Source organism: Carcharhinus amblyrhynchos, unplaced genomic scaffold, assembly GCF_965287045.1.
Source record: "Carcharhinus amblyrhynchos unplaced genomic scaffold, sCarAmb.v2.hapA scaffold_708, whole genome shotgun sequence".
NCBI classification, from domain to species: domain Eukaryota; kingdom Metazoa; phylum Chordata; class Chondrichthyes; order Carcharhiniformes; family Carcharhinidae; genus Carcharhinus; species Carcharhinus amblyrhynchos.
In genome coordinates this window covers 17501-37503 of record NW_027650448.1, presented here as the reverse complement: position 1 = coordinate 37503, position 20003 = coordinate 17501, and the positions used below count along the sequence as shown (strand labels likewise).

The window sequence follows — 20003 nt, the reverse complement described above, 5'->3', positions numbered from 1 at the left end:
TACATTTCTCAATCCCATCCTCCCGCCTTGGGCGTGGAGAGTCTGCAGAAGGATCTAGATAGGCTGGGCGAATGGGCCAGGAAGTGGCAAATGGAGTTTAATGTTGGCAAGTGCAAGGTGGTCCACTTTGGTAGGAATAATGGTAGGAAGGACTATTACTTACGTGGAGAAAAACTGCAGCAGGCGACGGTGCAGAGGGACCTCGGGGTCCTTGTGCATGAGTCGCAAAAACCCAGCCTGCAGGTGCAGCAGGTGGTCAGGAAGGTGAATGGGATGCTGGCCTTCATAGCGAGGGGATTGAATATAAAAGTAGGGAGGTCTTGCTGCAGCTGTATAGGGCATTGGTGAGGCCGCAGCTGGAGTACTGTGTGCAGTTTTGGGCGCCGTACTTACGCAAGGATATTTTGGCCTTGGAGGGAGTGCAGAGGAGGTTTACTAGGCTGATACCAGAGTTGAGGGGATTGAGCTATGAGGAGAGGCTGAATAAACTAGGCTTGTACTCGTTAGAGTTTAGAAGAATGAGGGGAGATCTCATTGAGACGTATAAGATGATGAATGGGATGGATAGGATAGAGGTGGAGAGACTCTTCCCGCTCAGAAAGGACAGTAGGACTAGGGGGCACAGCCTCAAGATAAAGGGGGGGGCGGTTTAGAACGGAGTTGAGGAGGAACTTCTTCACTCAAAGGGTGGTGAATCTCTGGAATTCTCTGCCCGTTGAAGTGGTGGAGGCTGCCTCGCTAAATATTTTTAAGACGCGGGTTGATGGGTTTTTGATAGGAGAGGGGATTAAGGGTTATGGGGAGAGGGCGGGAATGTGGAACTGAGCCACGACAGATCAGCCATGATCTTATTGAATGGCAGGGCAGGCTCGAAGGGCTAGATGGCCTACTCCTGCTCCTATTTCTTACGTTCTTATGACCTCCGACCCCTCACCAATCGGGACCCTATCCATCCCTGTCTCCGATACACTCAGTGACCCGGCTTCCTCTGTGGCAACGAGTTCCACAGATTAACCCCCACCCCCCCGCCAGCTGAAGAAATTTAACATTCAAAAGGTTTATTTCCTCGTCGCCAGTAAGGCTGACATTAACGCTGCAATGAAGTTACTGTGAAACCCCCCCCACTCCTATGTCCCGTGGGCTCAAGGGAGGGAAGATTGTGGGAGAGAGGGGAACCTAACGCTGGTTTTGTTCCTCAGGTTCTGCGAGGTGGCGAAGGAGAACGGGATGGACATCTTCCGAGTGTTTGACTCCCTCAACTACTTGCCCAACATGATTCTGGGCATGGAGGCAGCGGGCAGCGCCGGCGGGGTGGTGGAGGCGGCCATCTCCTACACGGGCGACGTCACCGACCCGGACAGGACCAAGTACTCCCTGGATTATTACCTGAAGCTGGCGGACGAGCTGGTGAAGGCTGGGACTCACATCCTCAGCATCAAGGTAAGGCCACAGCTCAGCTCGGGGAACGGAGGAAGCACTTCGAATAGTACTTCACGTTAGTGTCCGCTCGAACTGGACCAGCTGACGGGCAACGCGACAGCTCAGTGACTATCACTGTTTGCTGTGCAGGTGCATGGATTTGGGCCGGTGGGAGTTTGCGCATTCTCCCCGTGCCTGCGTGGGTTTTTCTCCGGGTGCTCCGGTTTCCTCCCACACCCCAAAGATTGGTGTAACAAATCGTCCCTCAATTAGCCCCCCCTCCTCAATGTGAAGTGCCATAAACATAGACAAGGGTCATGGGTGGAGGGGGGACTCACAATGTTAAAATGGCAGCGCGGGATCGTTGGGACGAAGGGCCTCTTTCCCGGGCTGTGTTGCTCTTTGTTCACCCCTCCGCCATTCCATCGGACCCTGGCTGATCCCCGTCTCATCCGAACTCCCCTTCCCTCTTCAATCTGATCATACCTGACCCCCCCCAAACTCAGTGACCTACTCCCACCCTCTCCCCAGAATCGTTGCGTCTCAGTCTACAAAAGTTTTCTTTATTTCATTTTTTGGTTTGATTTATTGTTGTCACGTGCACTGGGATACAGTGAAAAGTATTGTTTTTTGCACGCTATACAGACAAAGCATACCATTCATAGAGAAGGAAAGGAGAGGGTGCAGAATGTAGTGTTACAGTCACAGCGAGGGTGTAGAGAAAGATCAACTCAATATTTGATTTGATTTATTATTGTCACGTGTTGGGATAAAGTCATGTTCCTTGCGCGCTATACAGACAAAGCATACCGTTCATAGAGAAAGAAATGAGAGAGTGCAGAACGTAGTGTTACAGTCACAGCGAGGGTGCAGAGAAAGATCAGCTTAATATTTGATTTCATGTTTTATTGTCCCATGTATCGGGCGGGATACAGTGAAAAGTATTGTTTCTTGCACGCCGTACAAGGCATACTGTTCATAGAGAAGTAAAGGAGTCACTGCAGAATGTAGTGTTACAGTCACAGCGAGGGTGTAGAGAAAGATCAACTCAATATTTGATTTGATTTATTATTGTCACATGTATTGGGATAAAGTGATGTTTCTTGCGCGCTATACGGACAAAGCATACTGTTCATAGAGAAAGAAATGAGAGAGTGCAGAATGTAGTGTTACAGTCACAGCGAGGGTGTAGAGAAAGATCAGCTTAATATTTGATTTCATGTTTTATTGTCCCATGTATTGGGATACAGTGAAAAGTATTGTTTCTTGCACGCCATACAAAGCATACTGTTCATAGAGAAGGAAAGGAGAGGGTGCAGAATGTAGTGTTACAGTCACAGCGAGGGTGTAGAGAAAGATCAGCTTAATGCGAGGTAGGTCCATTCAAAAGTCTGACAGCAGCAGGGAAGAAGCTGTTCTTGAGTCGGTCGGTACGGGACCTCAGACTTTTGTATCTTTTTCCCGACGGAAGAAGGTGGAAGAGAGAATGTCCGGGGTGTGTGGGGGGGTCCTTGATTATACCGGCTGCTTTTCCCCGAGGCAGCGGGAAGTGTAGACGGAGTCAATGGATGGGAGGCTGGTTTGTGTGATGGGATTGGGGCTACATTCACCACCCTTTGTAGTTCCTTGCGGTCTTGGGCAGAGCAGGAGCCCAGACCGAGCTGTGATACAACCAGAAAGGATGCTTTCTATGGGGCATCTGTAAAAGTTGGTGAGAGTCGTAGCGGACATGCCAAATTTCCTTAGCCTCCTGAGAAAGTAGAGGCGTTGGTGGGGCTTTCTTAACTATAGTATTGGCATGAGGGGACCAGGACAGGTTGTTGGTGATCTGGACACCTAAAAACTTGAAGCTCTCAACCATTTCCGCTACATCGCCATTGGTGGGGGCATGTCATCTGCAACACTTCCTGAAGTCAATGAATATCTCCTTCGTTTTACTAACATTGAGGGAGGGATTATTGCTCTGCGGATCTGGGATTCAAATCCAGGACCCCAAAGCATTATCCTGTGCCTCAAGAGGTCACTTTCCAGTAACATTAGGCCACATCATCAAAAGGAGGAAAGGAAGGAGATCGATGAAAATGAGAAAGAAAGAATGAAAAGTGACGTGATATTACCATGGGGGCACAGTGGTTAGCACCGCTGTCTCACAGCACCAGGGACCTGGGTTTGATTCCCGGCCTTAACTGTCTGTACGGAGTCTGCACATTCTCCCCGTGTCTGCGTGGGTTTCCTCCAGGTGCTCCGGTTTCTGCCCAAAGTCCAAAAGACATGTGGGTTAGGTTAATTGGCTGTGCTAAATTGTCCCTTAGTGTCCAAAGATGTGTGGGTTAGGTGGATTGGCCATGCTAAATTGCCCCTTAGTGTCCAAAGATGTGTAGGTTAGGTGGATTGGCCATGCTAAATTACCCCTTAGTGTCCAAAGATGTGTAGGTTAGGTGGATTGGCCATGCTAAATTGCCCTTAGTGTCCAAAGATGTGTGGGTTAGGTGGATTGGCCATGCTAAATTGCCCCTTAGTGTCCAAAGATGTGTAGGTTAGGTGGATTGGCCATGCTAAATTGCCCCTTAGTGTCCAAAGATGTGTGGGTTAGGTGGATTGGCCATGCTAAATTGCCCCTTAGTGTCCAAAGATGTGTAGGTTAGGTGGATTGGCCATGCTAAATTGCCCCTTAGTGTCCAAAGATGTGTAGGTTTAGGTGGATTGGCCATGCTAAATTGCCCCTTAGTGTCCAAAGATGTGTGGGTTAGGTGGATTGGCCATGCTAAATTGCCCCTTAGTGTCCAAAGATGTGTAGGTTAGGTGGATTGGCCGTGCTAAATTACCCCTTAGTGTCCAAAGATGTGTAGGTTAGGTGGATTGGCCATGCTAAATTGCCCCTTAGTGTCCAAAGATGTGTAGGTTAGGTGGATTGGCCATGCTAAATTGCCCCTTAGTGTCCAAAGATGTGCAGGTTAGGTGGATTGGCCGTGCTAAATTGCCCCTTAGTGTCCAAAGATGTGCAGGTTAGGTGGATTGGCCGTGCTAAATTGTCCCTTAGTGTCCAAAGATGTGTGGGTTAGGTGGATTGGCCGTGCTAAATTGCCCCTTAGTGTCCAAAGATGTGCAGGTTAGGTGGATTGGCCATGCTAAATTGCCCCTTAGTGTCCAAAGATGTGTAGGTTAGGTGGATTGGCCATGCTAAATTGCCCCTTAGTGTCCAAAGATGTGTAGGTTAGGTGGATTGGCCATGCTAAATTGCCCCTTAGTGTCCAAAGATGTGTGGGTTAGGTGGATTGGCCATGCTAAATTGCCCCTTAGTGTCCAAAGATGTGTAGGTTAGGTGGATTGGCCATGCTAAATTACCCCTTAGTGTCCAAAGATGTGTAGGTTAGGTGGATTGGCCATGCTAAATTGCCCCTTAGTGTCCAAAGATGTGTAGGTTAGGTGGATTAGCCATGCTAAATTGCCCCTTAGTGTCCAAAGATGTGCAGGTTAGGTGGATTGGCCATGCTAAATTGCCCCTTAGTGTCCAAAGATGTGTAGGTTAGGTGGATTGGCCATGCTAAATTGTCCCTTAGTGTCCAAAGATGTGTAGGTTAGGTGGATTGGCCGTGCTAAATTGCCCCTTAGTGTCCAAAGATGTGCAGGTTAGGTGGATTGGCCATGCTAAATTGCCCTTTAGTGTCCAAAGATGTGCAGGTTAGGTGGATTGGCCATGCTAAATTGCCCCTTAGTGTCCAAAGATGTGCAGGTTAGGGTGGATTGGCCATGCTAAATTGCCCTTTAGTGTCCAAAGATGTGCAGGTTAGGTGGATTGGCCATGCTAAATTGCCCCTTAGTGTCCAAAGATGTGCAGGTTAGGGTGGATTGGCCATGCTAAATTGTCCCTTAGTGTCCAAAGATGTGCAGGTTAGGTGGATTGGCCATGCTAAATTGCCCCTTAGTGTCCAAAGATGTGTAGGTTAGGTGGATTGGCCATGCTAAATTGCCCCTTAGTGTCCAAAGATGTGCCGGTTAGGTGGATTGGCCATGCTAAATTGCCCCTTAGTGTCCAAAGATGTGCAGGTTAGGTGGATTGGCCAGGGTAAATTGCCCCTTAGTGTCCACAGGCCTGTGGAGAACTCCCAGTCATCTTTCTAAACCCTTTCAAGCACAGACCCTGAGCCCTCAAACCTCAGGCCCAGAGTTCTCTTACCTCAAGCTTTTCCCCGCAGCTGCACTCCCCCCCCGAGCCCGCCTCTCCTCCCTGCCAGCGCGCACCGTTTAAGATGTTTTAACGTTGGTGCAGTGGGGCAGGGAGGGTTGATTGATAGCACTGTTGTATTATTTAAAACTGTGTTTTCTCAAGGAAGCACATACATCAAAATGGCACGGGGCTGGTTCGTATGAAAAATTCACCAGCGTGGAAACAACTCCGCAAAGAATGCCAATACATTCGAACAAATCAGAGACGTTTGTATCCCTGTACTTCTGGAAGACATTTCTGCTTTCTCTCCTTTGTACCGCCATCATAGAGACCCCAACAGGGCCGAAAGAGGCCATTTGGCCCATCGAGTCTGCGCTGACCACAATCCCACCCAGAGGTCCATATTTTACCCTCTAATCTCAGGACTCTCATTTTTTTTTTGGGCATGGCCAATCGACCTCACCCGCACATCTTTGGACTGTGAGAGGAGCGCCCGGAGGAAACCCAGGCAGACACGGGGAGAATGTGCGGACTCCCGCCCAGGCGGCGGTCACCCGAGCCGGGAATCGAACCCGGGACCCTCGGCGCCGTGAGGCAGCGGCGCTAACCCCACCGCGCCGCCCTAAAGCCTATTCCGGTGGGTCTCGACCCTCTGAATGGCTGAGTTGGCATTATTCAGATGTCCAACGCGCTGTCCATTGTGCCACAAGGCCGTGTAATCCCAATCATAAATTTAGGGGCGCTTACGATCGAGCCTTTTTTTTGAATGACCTGGGGGAACTCGGGGAACCAACCCCCCCCCCAAAAACCGGTGTGTGACACACACGTCCACGGGGGCTTTCCAGCAATCAGACGTCAGGGCTCCCATTCCCACCTCTCCGTGTGAAACTCCCCAACCTTTGGGGAAAAGATATTGACTATCTAGCCGATCTGTGCCCCTCATTATTTTACAGACCTCTATAAGATCACCCCTCCAGAGAAAAAAGTCCCAGTCTATCCAGCCTCTCCTTATAACTCAATCCATCAAGTCCCGGTAGCATCCTAGTAAATCTTTTCTGCGCTCTTTCTAGTTTAATAATATCCTTTCTATAACAGGGTGACCAGAACTGTACACAGTATTCCAAGTGTGGCCTTACCAATGTCTTGTACAACGTCAACAAGACGTCCCAACTCCTGTATTCAATGTTCTGACCGATGAAACCAAGCTTGCCAAGTGCCTTCTTCACCACTCTGTCCACCTGTGACTCCACTTTCCAGGAGCTATGAACCTGTACCCCTAGATCTCTTTGTTCTGTAACTCTCCCCAACCATTAACTGAGTAAGTCCTGCCCTGGTTCAATCAACCAAAATGCATCACCCCGCATTTGTCTAAATTAAACTGCGTCTGCCATTTGTCAGCCCACTGGCCCAATTGGTCAAGATCCCGTTACAATCTGAGATAACTTTTTTCACTGTCCACTATGATTGGTGGCATCCCACTGCCCCTGCTCTCTCCCCATAGCCCTGTATCAATCCCCAAACTAATCCCACTGTCCCGCTCTCTCCCCATAGCCCTGTATCAATCCCAAAACTAATCCCACTGCCCCCGCTCTCTCCCCATAGCCCTGTATCAATCCCCAAACTAATCCCACTGCCCTGCTCTCTCCCCATAGCCCTGTATCGATCCCCAAACTAATCCCACTGTCCTGCTCTCTCCCCATAGCCCTGTATCAATCCCCAAACTAATCCCACTGCCCCGCTCTCTCCCCATAGCCCTGTATCAATCCCCAAACTAATCCCACTGTCCCGCTCTCTCCCCATAGCCCTGTATCAATCCCAAAACTAATCCCACTGCCCCCGCTCTCTCCCCATAGCCCTGTATCAATCCCCAAACTAATCCCACTGCCCCCGCTCTCTCCCCATAGCCCTGTATCAATCCCCAAACTAATCCCACTGCCCCGCTCTCTCCCCATAGCCCTGTATCAATCCCCAAACTAATCCCACTGTCCCGCTCTCTCCCCATAGCCCTGTATCAACCCCCAAACTAATCCCACTGCCCCGCTCTCTCCCCATAGCCCTGTATCGATCCCCAAACTAATCCCACTGCCCCGCTCTCTCCCCATAGCCCTGTATCAATCCCCAAACTAATCCCACTGCCCCGCTCTCTCCCCATAGCCCTGTATCAATCCCCAAACTAATCCCACTGCCCCGCTCTCTCCCCATAGCCCTGTATCAGTCCCCAAACTAATCCCACTGCCCCGCTCTCTCCCCATAGCCCTGTATCAATCCCCAAACTAATCCCACTGCCCCACTGTCTCTCTCTTCCCCTCTCTCTCCCCGTCTCTCTCTCTCTCTCTCTCTCTCTCTCCCTGTCTCTCTCTCTCTCTCTCCCCACCCCCTCTCTTCCCCTCTCTCCCCATCTCTCTCTCTTCCCCTTCGTCTCTCTCTCTCTCTCTCTCTCCCTCTATTCCTCCCCTCTCTCTCTCCCCGTCTCTCTCTCTCTCTGTTCCTCTCTCTCTCTCTCTCTCTCCCCCTTTCTCTCTCTCTCTCTCTCCCCCTTTCTCTCTCTCTCTCTCTCCGTCTCTCTCTCTGTTCCTCCCTCTCTCTCTCTCTCTCTCCCCCTTTCTCTCTCTCTCTCCCCGTCTCTCTCTCTCTCTGTTCCTCTCTCTCTCTTCCCCTCTCTCTCCCCCTTTCTCTCTCTCTCTCTCTCTCTCTCTCTCCCCCTTTCTCTCTCTCTCTCTCTCTCTCTCCCCCCCGTCTCTCTCTCTCTCTGTTGCTCCCTCTTTCTCTCTCTCCCCGCCTCTCTCTCCTCTCTCTGTTGCTCTCTCTTTCTCTCTCTCCCCGCCTCTCTCTCCTCTCTCTGTTGCTCTCTCTTTCTCTCTCTCCCCCCGCCTCTCTCTCCCTCTCTCTTCCCCCCTCTCTCTCTCTCTCTCCCCCCGTCTCTCTCTCTCTCTCTTCCCGTCTCTCTCTTCCCCCCTCCCTCTCTCCCCCCACTTTCTCTCTCTCTCCCCCTCCCTCTCTCTTTCTCTCTCCCCCTGTCTTTCTCTCTCTCTCCCCCTCTCTCTCTCCCCCTCCCTCTCTCTTTCACTCTCCCCCTCTGTCTCTTCCCCCTCTCTCTCTTCCCCTCTCTCTCTCCCCCTTCCCCCCCTCTCTCTCTTGCCCTCTCTCTCTTCCCCCTACCTCCCCCTCTCTCTCTCCCCCTCCCTCTCTCTTTCTCTCTCCCCCTGTCTTTCTCTCTCTCTCCCCCTCTCTCTCTTCCCCCTCTCTCTCTCTTCCCCTCTCTCCCCCTTCCCCCCCTCTCTCTTGCCCTCTCTCTCTTCCCCCTCTCTCTCTTCCCCCTACCTCCCTCTCCCTCTCTCTCTCCCCCCCCCTCTCTCTCTCTATTCCCAGTTGAGATGAGAGTCCCTCCCTACAATTCACCATCACTGTTCCTATTACGGGGGCTGATTACTGCTTTTTCAGAGTGTTGGTTTTCAGTCTCGATTCTTTGAGGATGGAGATGGGGAGTGAGGAATATGTCAAAGCAATACTGAGCTCAGGGCTCTCTCTCCTCCGGTATTTTCTCGCTCTTAATCTGTGTGAAAATGTTACAGTACGCAGGAGGCTCGGAGGGGGGGATGTGGAGCCAGAAACCCACAACAAACAAGAAATGAGTGAAATCCTGAGGGGAGACAGCAGTGACTCAAAGCATTTCTGTTTGGAAATATATTCCCGGCACTCCAGTCAAAAAGCTCTTGGAGATCCGCATAATACCTGAATAATTCTCATTCATCTCCTTGTCAGCTGTCATCGTTCGCCAGTTTCCGTCTTTTACACGCAAACAGATAACTGTGAGAACATAATATAAGATGTTGATAAGTGTCGCATTTCGGAAAGTCAAATCAAAGCAGGATTTCCACATCGAGCCCCTGCAGGAGGAGAACATTCAGCCCATCGAGACAGCACCGGACACGATCCCACCCAGCCCCTATCTCTATCACCCCACATATTTACCCTGCTAACCAGCCTGGACACTAAGGGGCAATTTAGCATGGCCAATCCACCTAACCTACACATCTTTGGACACTAAGGGGCAATTTAGCATGGCCAATCCACCTAACCTACACATCTTTGGACACTAAGGGACAATTTAGCATGGCCAATCCACGTAACCCGCACATCTTTGGACACTAAGGGACAATATAGCATGGCCAATCCACCTAACCTGCACATCTTTGGACACTAAGGGGCAATTTAGCATGGCCAATCCACCTAACCTGCACATCTTTGGACACTAAGGGGCAATTTAGCATGGCCAATTCACCTAACCTACACATCTTGGGACACTAAGGGACAATTTAGCATGGCCAATCCACCTAACCTGCACATCTTTGGACACTAAGGGACAATATAGCATGGCCAATCCACCTAACCTACACATCTTTGGACACTAAGGGGCAATTTAGCATGGCCAATTCACCTAACCTACACATCTTGGGACACTAAGGGACAATTTAGCATGGCCAATCCACCTAACCTGCACATCTTTGGACACTAAGGGACAATTTAGCATGGCCAATCCACCTAACCTGCACATCTTTGGACATAAGAGGCAATTTAGCATTGCCAATCCACCTAACCTACACATCTTTGGACACTAAGGGACAATTTAGCATGGCCAATCCACCTAACCTGCACATCTTTGGACATAAGAGGCAATTTAGCATGGCCAATCCACCTAACCTGCACATGTTTGGGCACTAAGGGACAATTTAGCACGGCCATAGATGTGTAGGTTAGGTGGATTGGCCATACTAAATTCTCCCTCAATGTATCCGAACAGGCATTGGAGTGTGGCGACCGTGGGGATTTTCACAGTAACTTCATTGCAGTATTAATGTAAGCCTACTTGTGACAAATAAATAAATATTACTATAGTTAAGAAAGACTCACCAGCACTTCTACTTTCTCAGGAGAAAGCATAGAAACCTTACAGTACAGAAAGAGGCCATTCGGCCCATCGAGTCTGCACTGACCACAATCCCAAACACAATCCCCCCGCCCCAGGCCCGATATGTTTACCCACTAATCCCTCTAACCTACGCATCCCTGGAGACAGGGGCAATTTTCAGCATTGCCAATCAAACTTACCCGCACATCTTTGGACTGCGGGAGGAAACCGGAGCACCCGGAGGAAACCCACGCAGACACGGGGAGAATGTGCAAACTCCACATAGACAGTGACCCGAGCCGGGAATCGAACCCAGGTCCCTGGAGCTGTGAAGCAGCAGTGCTAAACACCGTTGTACTGTGCCACCCTATTACACATGTCCCCTGTCAATTAGGGGTGCCCCCTGTCAATTAGGAGTGCCCCCTGTCAATTAGGAGTATCCCCCTGTCAATTAGGGGTGTCCCCCTGTCAATTAGGGGTGTCCCCTGTCAATTAGGGGTGCCCCCTGTCAATTAGGAGTGCCCCCTGTCAATTAGGAGTGCCCCCTGTCAATTAGGAGTGTCCCCCTGTCAATTAGGGGTGTCCCCCTGTCAATTAGGAGTGCCCCCTGTCAATTAGGAGTGTCCCCTGTCAATTAGGGGTGTCCCCTGTCAATTAGGAGTGTCCCCCTGTCAATTAGGGGTGCCCCCTGTCAATTAGGAGTGTCCCCCTGTCAATTTGGGGTGTCCCCTGTCAATTAGGAGTGTCCCCTGTCAATTAGTAGTGTCTCCCTGTCAATTAGGAGTGTCCCCCTGTCAATTAGGAGTGTCTCCCTGTCAATTAGGAGTGTCCCCCTGTCAATTAGTAGTGTCTCCCTGTCAATTAGGAGTGTCCCCCTGTCAATTAGGAGTGCCCCCTGTCAATTAGGAGTGTCTCCCTGTCAATTAGGAGTGTCCCCCTGTCAATTAGGAGTGTCCCCTGTCAATTAGTAGTGTCTCCCTGTCAATTAGGAGTGTCCCCCTGTCAATTAGGAGTGCCCCCTGTCAATTAGGAGTGTCCCCCTGTCAATTAGGGGTGTCTCCCTGTCAATTAGGAGTGTCCCCCTGTCAATTAGGAGTGTCTCCCTGTCAATTAGGAGTGTCCCCCTGTCAATTAGGAGTGTCCCCTGTCAATTAGTAGTGTCTCCCTGTCAATTAGGAGTGTCTCCCTGTCAATTAGGAGTGTCCCCCTGTCAATTAGTAGTGTCTCCCTGTCAATTAGGAGTGTCCCCCTGTCAATTAGGAGTGCCCCCCTGTCAATTAGGATTGTTCCCCCTGTCAATTAGGGGTGTCCCCCTGTCAATTAGGAGTGTCCCTCTGTCAATTAGGAGTGTCTCCCTGTCAATTAGGAGTGTCCCCTGTCAATTAGGAGTGCCCCCCTGTCAATTAGGGGTGTCCCCCTGTCAATTAGGAGTGTCCCCCTGTCAATTAGGAGTGTCCCCCTGTCAATTAGGAGTGTCCCCCTGTCAATTAGGAGTGCCCCCCTGTCAAGTAGGAGTGTCCCATGTCAATTAGGAGTTTCCCCACTGTCAATTAGGAGTGTCCCCTGTCAATTAGGAGTGTCTCCCCTGTCAATTAGGAGTGTCCCCTGTCATTTAGGAGTGTCCCCTGTCAATTAGGAGTGTCCCCCTGTCAATTAGGAGTGTCCCCTGTCAATTAGGAGTGCCCCCCCTGTCAATTAGGAGTGCCCCCTGTCAATTTGGAGTGTCCCCTGTCAATTAGGAGTGTCCCCTGTCAATTAGGGGTGTCCCCTGTCAATTAGGAGTGTCCCCCTGTCAATTACGGGTGTCCCCCTGTCAATTAGGAGTGTCCCCTGTCAATTAGGGGTGTCCCCCTGTCAATTAGGAGTGTCCCCTGTCAATTAGGGGTGTCCCCCTGTCAATTAGGAGTGTCCCCCTGTCAATTAGGAGTGTCCCCCTGTCAATTAGGAGTGTCCCCCCTGTCAATTAGGAGTCTCCCCTGTCAATTAGGAGTGTCCCCTGTCAATTAGGAGTGTCCCCTGTCAATTAGGGGTGTCCCCCTGTCAATTAGGAGTGTCCCCTGTCAATTAGGAGTGTCCCCAGTCAATTAGGGGTGTCCCCCTGTCAATTAGGAGTGTCCCCTGTCAATTAGGAGTGTCCCCAGTCAATTAGGAGTGTCCCCAGTCAATTAGGGATGTCCCCTGTCAATTAGGAGTGTCCCCCTGTCAATTAGGAGTCTCCCCTGTCAATTAGGGGTGTCCCCTGTCAATTAGGAGTGTCCCCTGTCAATTAGGGGTGTCCCCCTGTCAATTAGGAGTCTCCCCTGTCAATTAGGAGTGTCCCCTGTCAATTAGGGGTGTCCCCTGTCAATTAGGAGTGTCCCCTGTCAATTAGGGGTGTCCCCGCTGTCAATTAGGAGTCTCCCCTGTCAATTAGGAGTGTCCCCTGTCAATTAGGGGTGTCCCCCTGTCAATTAGGAGTGTCCCCTGTCAATTAGGAGTGTTCCCCTGTCAATTAGGAGTGTCCCCTGTCAATTAGGGGTGTCCCCGCTGTCAATTAGGAGTCTCCCCTGTCAATTAGGAGTGTCCCCTGTCAATTAGGGGTGTCCCCCTGTCAATTAGGAGTGTCCCCTGTCAATTAGGGGTGTCCCCCTGTCAATTAGGAGTGTCCCCTGTCAATTAGGAGTGTCCCCAGTCAATTAGGAGTGTCCCCTGTCAATTAGGAGTGTCCCCTGTCAATTAGGAGTGTCCCCTGTCAATTAGGAGTCTCCCCTGTCAATTAGGAGTGTCCCCTGTCAATTAGGAGTGTCCCCTGTCAATTAGGGGTGTCCCCCTGTCAATTAGGGGTGTCCCCCTGTCAATTAGGAGTGTCCCCTGTCAATTAGGGGTGTCCCCCTGTCAATTAGGAGTGTCCCCTGTCAATTAGGGGTGTCCCCCTGTCAATTAGGAGTGTCCCCTGTCAATTAGGGGTGTCCCCCTGTCAATTAGGGGTGTCCCCCTGTCAATTAGGGGTGTCCCCCTGTCAATTAGGAGTGTCCCCTGTCAATTAGGAGTGTCCCCTGTCAATTAGGGGTGTCCCCCTGTCAATTAGGAGTCTCCCCTGTCAATTAGGGGTGCCCCCTGTCAATTAGGAGTGTCCCCCTGTCAATTAGGGGTGTCCCCTGTCGATTAGGAGTGTCCCCTGTCAATTAGGGGTGTCCCCCTGTCAATTAGGGATGTCCCCTGTCAATTAGGAGTGCCCCCTGTCAATTAGGAGTGTCCCCCTGTCAATTAGGAGTGTCCCCTGTCGATTAGGAGTGCCCCCTGTCAATTAGGAGTGTCCCCCTGTCAATTAGGGGTGTCCCGCTGTCAATTCGGAGTGTCCCCTGTCGATTAGGAGTGCCCCCTGTCAATTAGGAGTGCCCCCTGTCAATTAGGAGTGTCCCCCTGTCAATTAGGAGTGTCTCCCCTGTCAATTAGGAGTGTCCCCCTGTCAATTAGGAGTGTCTCCCCTGTCAATTAGGAGTGTCCCCTGTCAATTAGGGGTGTCCCGCTGTCAATTCGGAGTGTCCCCTGTCGATTAGGAGTGCCCCCTGTCAATTAGGAGTGCCCCCTGTCAATTAGGAGTGTCCCCCTGTCAATTAGGAGTGTCCCCCTGTCAATTAGGAGTGTCTCCCCTGTCAATTAGGAGTGTCCCCCTGTCAATTAGGAGTGTCTCCCCTGTCAATTAGGAGTGTCCCCCTGTCAATTAGGAGTGTCTCCCCTGTCAATTAGGAGTGTCTCCCCTGTCAATTAGGAGTGTCCCCCTGTCAATTAGGAGTGTCTCCCCTGTCAATTAGGAGTGTCCCCTGTCAATTAGGAGTGTCCCCTGTCAATTAGGGGTGTCCCCCTGTCAATTAGGGGTGTCCCCCTGTCAATTAGGAGTGTCCCCTGTCAATTAGGAGTGTCCCCCTGTCAATTAGGAGTCTCCCCTGTCAATTAGGGGTGTCCCCCTGTCAATTAGGAGTCTCCCCTGTCAATTAGGGGTGTCCCCCTGTCAATTAGGAGTGTCCCCTGTCAATTAGGGGTGTCCCCCTGTCAATTAGGAGTGTCCCCAGTCAATTAGGAGTGTCCCCTGTCAATTAGGAGTGCCCCCTGTCAATTAGGGGTGTCCCCCTGTCAATTAGGAGTGTCCCTCTGTCAATTAGGAGTGTCCCCTGTCAATTAGGAGTGTCCCTCTGTCAATTAGGGTTGTCCCCCTGTCAATTAGGAGTGTCCCCTGTCAATTAGGGGTGTCCCCCTGTCAATTAGGAGTGTTCCCCTGTCAATTAGGGGTGTCCCCTGTCAATTAGGAGTGTCCCCTGTCAATTAGGGGTGTCCCCCTGTCAATTAGGAGTCTCCCCTGTCAATTAGGGGTGTCCCCTGTCAATTAGGAGTGTCCCCAGTCAATTAGGAGTGTCCCCTGTCAATTAGGAGTGTCCCTCTGTCAATTAGGAGTGTCCCCAGTCAATTAGGAGTGTCCCCTGTCAATTAGGGGTGTCCCCTGTCAATTAGGAGTGTCCCTCTGTCAATTAGGAGTGTCCCCAGTCAATTAGGAGTGTCCCCTGTCAATTAGGAGTGTCCCCCTGTCAATTAGGAGTGTCCCCCTGTCAATTAGGAGTGTCCCCCTGTCAATTAGGAGTGTCCCCCTGTCAATTAGGAGTGTCCCTCTGTCAATTAGGAGTGTCCCCAGTCAATTAGGAGTGTCCCCTGTCAATTAGGAGTGTCCCCCTGTCAATTAGGAGTGTCCCCCTGTCAATTAGGAGTGTTCCCTGTCAATTAGGAGTGTCCCCCCTGTCAATTAGGGGTGTCCCCTGTCAATTAGGAGTGTCCCCCTGTCAATTAGGAGTGTCCCCCTGTCAATTAGGAGTGTCCCCCTGTCAATTAGGGGTGTCCCCCTGTCAATTAGCAGTGTTCCCCTGTCAATTAGGGGTGTCCCCTGTCAATTAGGAGTGTTCCCCTGTCAATTAGGAGTGTCCCCCTGTCAATTAGGAGTGTCCCCCTGTCAATTAGGAGTGTCCCCCTGTCAATTAGGAGTGTCCCCCTGTCAATTAGGAGTGTCCCCTGTCAATTAGGAGTGCCCCCCTGTCAATTAGGGGTGTCCCTCTGTCAATTAGGAGTGCCCCCCTGTCAATTAGGAGTGTCCCCCCTGTCAATTAGGAGTGTCCCCCTGTCAATTAGGAGTGTTCCCCTGTCAATTAGGGGTGTCCCCCTGTCAATTAGGAGTGCCCCCTGTCAATTAGGGGTGTCCCCCTGTCAATTAGGAGTGCCCCCCTGTCAATTAGGAGTGCCCCCCTGTCAATTAGGAGTGCCCCCCTGTCAATTAGGAGTGCCCCCCTGTCAATTAGGGGTGTCCCTCTGTCAATTAGGAGTGCCCCCCTGTCAATTAGGAGTGCCCCCCTGTCAATTAGGAGTGTTCCCCTGTCAATTAGGGGTGTCCCCCTGTCAATTAGGGGTGTCCCCCTGTCAATTAGGAGTGTCCCCCTGTCAATTAGGGGTGTCCCCCTGTCAATTAGGGGTGTCCCCCTGTCAATTAGGGGTGTCCCCCTGTCAATTAGGAGTGTCCCCCTGTCAATTAGGGGTGTCCCCCTGTCAATTAGGGGTGTCCCCCTGTCAATTAGGAGTGCCCCCCTGTCAATTAGGGGTGTCCCCCTGTCAATTAGGAGTGTCCCCCTGTCAATTAGGGGTGTCCCCCTGTCAATTAGGAGTGCCCCCTGTCAATTAGGAGTGTCCCCTGTCAATTAGGAGTGTCCCCTGTCAATTAGGAGTGCCCCCTGTCAATTAGGAGTGTCCCCCTGTCAATTATGGATTTTAGTAAGGCGTTTGATAAGGTTCACCATGGTGGGCTTCTGCAGAAAATGCAGATGTATGGGATTGGGGGTGATCTAGGGAATTGGATCAGGAATTGGCTAGCGGATAGGAGACAGAGGGTGGTGGTTGATGGTAAATATTCATCATGGAGTTCGGTTTCGAGTGGTGTGCCTCAGGGATCTGTTTTGGGGCCACTGCTGTTTGTAATCTTTATTAATGATCTGGATGAGGGTATAGTTGGGTGGATTAGTAAGTTTGCTGATGACGCCAAAGTCGGAGGTGTGGTAGATAGTGAGGAAGGGTGTCATAGTTTGCAGGAAGACTTAGACAGGTTGCAGAGCTGGGCCGAGAGGTGGCGGATGGAGTTTAATGCGGAGAAGTGTGAGGTAATTCACTTTGGTAGGAATAACAGATGTGTTGAGTATAGGGCTAACGGGAGGACTTTGAATAGTGTGGATGAGCAGAGGGATCTAGGTGTATGTGTACATAGATCCCTGAAAGTTGGGAATCAAGTAGATAAGGTTGTTAAGAAGGCGTACGGTGTCTTGGCGTTTATTGGTAGGGGGATTGAATTTAGGAGTCGCAGCGTCATGTTGCAACTGTACACAACTCTGGTGCGGCCGCACTTGGAGTATTCTGTGCAGTTCTGGTCCCCACATTACAGGAAGGATGTGGAGGCTTTGGAGAGGGTGCAGAGGAGGTTTACCAGGATGTTGCCTGGTATGCAGGGGAGGTCCTATGAAGAGAGGCTGAGGGATTTGGGGTTGTTTTCGCTGGAAAGAAGGCGGCTAAGAGGGGATCTTATTGAAACATATAAGATGATTAGAGGTTTAGATAGGGTGGATAGTAATAGCCTTTTTCCTCGGATGGAGAAATCTAGCACGAGGGGGCATGGCTTTAAATTAAGGGGGGGTAGTTATAGGACAGATGTCAGGGGTAGGTTCTTTACCCAGAGGGTGGTGAGGGATTGGAATGCCCTGCCTGCTGCAGTTGTAAATGCGCCTAGTTTGGGGGCGTTTAAGAGATCTGTGGATAGGTTTATGGACGAGAAGAGATTGGTTTAAGGTAGTGGGTCATTGTTTTGTAACTGGTCGGCGCAACATCGTGGGCCGAAGGGCCTGTTCTGCGCTGTAATGTTCTATATTCTATGTTCTATAATTAGGAGTGTCCCCTGTCAATTAGGAGTGTCCCCCTGTCAATTCTAAGTGTCCCCCTGTCAATTAGGAGTGTCCCCTTGTCAATTAGGAGTCTCCCCCTGTCAATTAGGAGTGCCCCCTGTCAATTAGGAGTGTCCCCCTGTCAATTAGGGGTGTCCCCTGTCAATTAGGAGTGTCCCCTGTCAATTAGGGGTGTCCCCTGTCAATTAGGAGTGCCCCCCTGTCAATTAGGAGTGTCCCCCTGTCAATTAGGAGTGTCCCCTGTCAATTAGGAGTGCCCCCCTGTCAATTAGGAGTGCCCCCTGTCAATTAGGAGTGTCCTCCTGTCAATTAGTAGTGTCCCACTGTCAATTAGGAGTGTCTCCCTGTCAATTAGGAGTGTCCCCCTGTCAATTAGGAGTGTCCCCTGTCAATTAGGAGTGTCCCCTGTCAATTAGGAGTGTCCCACTGTCAATTAGGAGTGTCCCCCTGTCAATTAGGAGTGTCCCCTGTCAATTAGGAGTGTCCCCTGTCAATTAGGAGTGTCCCCAGTCAATTAGGAGTGTCCCCTGTCAATTAGGAGTGTCCCCTGTCAATTAGGAGTGTCCCCAGTCAATTAGGAGTGTCCCCTGTCAATTAGGGGTGTCCCCTTGTCAATTAGGAGTGTCCCCCTATCAATTAGGAGTGTCCCCCTGTCAATTAGGAGTGTCCCCCTGTCAATTAGGAGTGTCCCCCTATCAATTAGGAGTGTCCCCCTGTCAATTAGGAGTGTCCCCCTGTCAATTAGGAGTGCCCCCTGTCAATTAGGAGTGTCCCCTGTCAATTAGGAGTGTCCCCTGTCAATTAGGAGTGTCCCCCCCTATCAATTAGGAGTGTCCCCCTGTCAATTAGGGGTATCTCCCCTGTCAATTAGGAGTGTCCCCCCCTGTCAATTAGGAGTGTCCCCTGTCAATTAGGAGTGTCCCCCTGTCAATTAGGAGTGTCCCCCCCTGTCAATTAGGAGTGTCCCCTGTCAATTAGGAGTGTCCCCCTGTCAATTAGGAGTGTCCCCCTGTCAATTAGGAGTGCCCCCCCCTGTCAATTAGGAGTGTCCCCTGTCAATTAGGAGTGTCCCCCTGTCAATTAGGAGTGTCCCCTGTCAATTAGGAGTGTCCCCCTGTCAATTAGGAGTGTCCCCCTGTCAATTAGGAGTGTCCCCTGTCAATTAGGAGTGTCCCCTGTCAATTAGGAGTGCCGCCCCCTGTCAATTAGGGGTGTCCCCTGTCAATTAGGACTGATCCCTCCCCCCACTCCCTCGATCCTTTTTGTCCCAAGAATTATATCTAATTTCTTCCTGTAATCACGTGATTTCCAAGTCACAGGCCATTCAGCCCACCAAGTCTGCGCTGATACGTGGTTTCTATCTCTCTGTTGGCCTTGCGTTCATGTGTCTGTCAAGATAATGGGTTTAGCAAGTGTGGGGCCTCGGCCTTCTCTGCATCAGAATGCATTTGTCGAAGAAAGGAAAGTACAGCACAGGAACTAACTAAAAACCAAACCCTTCTGCCCTTACTCAGTCCCTCGACCTCTCCTCATCGCCAACGCCCTCGAGACCAGGCACTGTCCTGGTGAACCTTCTCTCTCCAGGGCCCCCTTTCTGGTAGATCTGTACACAATACCCCGAATACAGCCGGGGTAATCCAGCTCAGCCATCATTATTCCGCTCACTGTCTCCGTCCTTCCAATATCTTCACAATTCATCGAGATGACAGACTGATGGACATCTCCCCTGCTGCCTGTGTGTTAGACACTGACAGTCAGGTAAATCACTGAGCAAAGTCCCCCCCCACTCCGCTACACACTCACAAATCATCGAATTAGAGAGACGCACCTCACAACCTTTCCCCTCATCTCCCCCTCCAAATTCTGCTTGATTCAATCCACAGGGGAAATGTTTGCTCTCTGTCTCTGTCTCTCTCCTTCTCAATCTCTCTATGTCTCTCTCTGTCTCTGTCACTGTCCCTCTCTCTCTCTCTCTCTCTCTCTGTCTCTGCGTGTTCTCTTCTCTATATCTATCTCTCTCTCTGTCTCTCTATCTCTCTATCTGTCTCTCACTATCTCTATCTCTCTCTCTCCCCCCCTCTCTATCTCTGTCTCTCTCTCTCTATCTCTCTCTCTGTCTCTCTATCTCTCTATCTCTCTCTCTCACTATCTCTATCTCTCCCTCTCTATCTCTCTATCTCTCTCTCACTATCTCTATCTCTCTCTCTCTCCCCCTCTCTATCTCTGTCTATCCCTCTCTCTGTCTCTGTGTGTTCTCTCTCTCTCTTTCTCTGTCTCTCTATCTCTCTCTCTGTCTCTCTATCTATCTCTCTCTCTCTCTATCTCTCTTTCACTATCTCTATCTCTCTCTCTATCTCTCTCTCTGTCTATCTCTCTATCTCTCTCTCACTATCTCTATCTCTCCCTCTCTATCTCTCTCTCACTATCTCTATCTCTCTCTCTCTCCCCTCTCTATCTCTGTCTATCCCTCTCTCTGTCTCTGTGTGTTCTCTCTCTCTCTCTTTCTCTGTCTCTCTATCTCTCTCTCTGTCTCTTTCTCTTTCTC

The 20003-nt window shown here is 50.7% G+C and overlaps 1 protein-coding gene across 1 annotated transcript in view; it reads left to right on the top strand.

The window, feature by feature from the left end:
* The window catches only part of LOC145339858 (pyruvate carboxylase, mitochondrial-like), a gene marked incomplete at both ends in the record, with an annotated part of 57109 nt that overhangs the window by 30418 nt on the left and 6688 nt on the right, over nucleotides 1-20003 (top strand). Inside the window, one exon of the mRNA XM_080184393.1 lies at nucleotides 1200-1440. Within this exon, the coding sequence (XP_080040519.1) occupies nucleotides 1200-1440 (241 nt within the window). The remainder of the gene's footprint in view (nucleotides 1-1199; nucleotides 1441-20003) is intronic.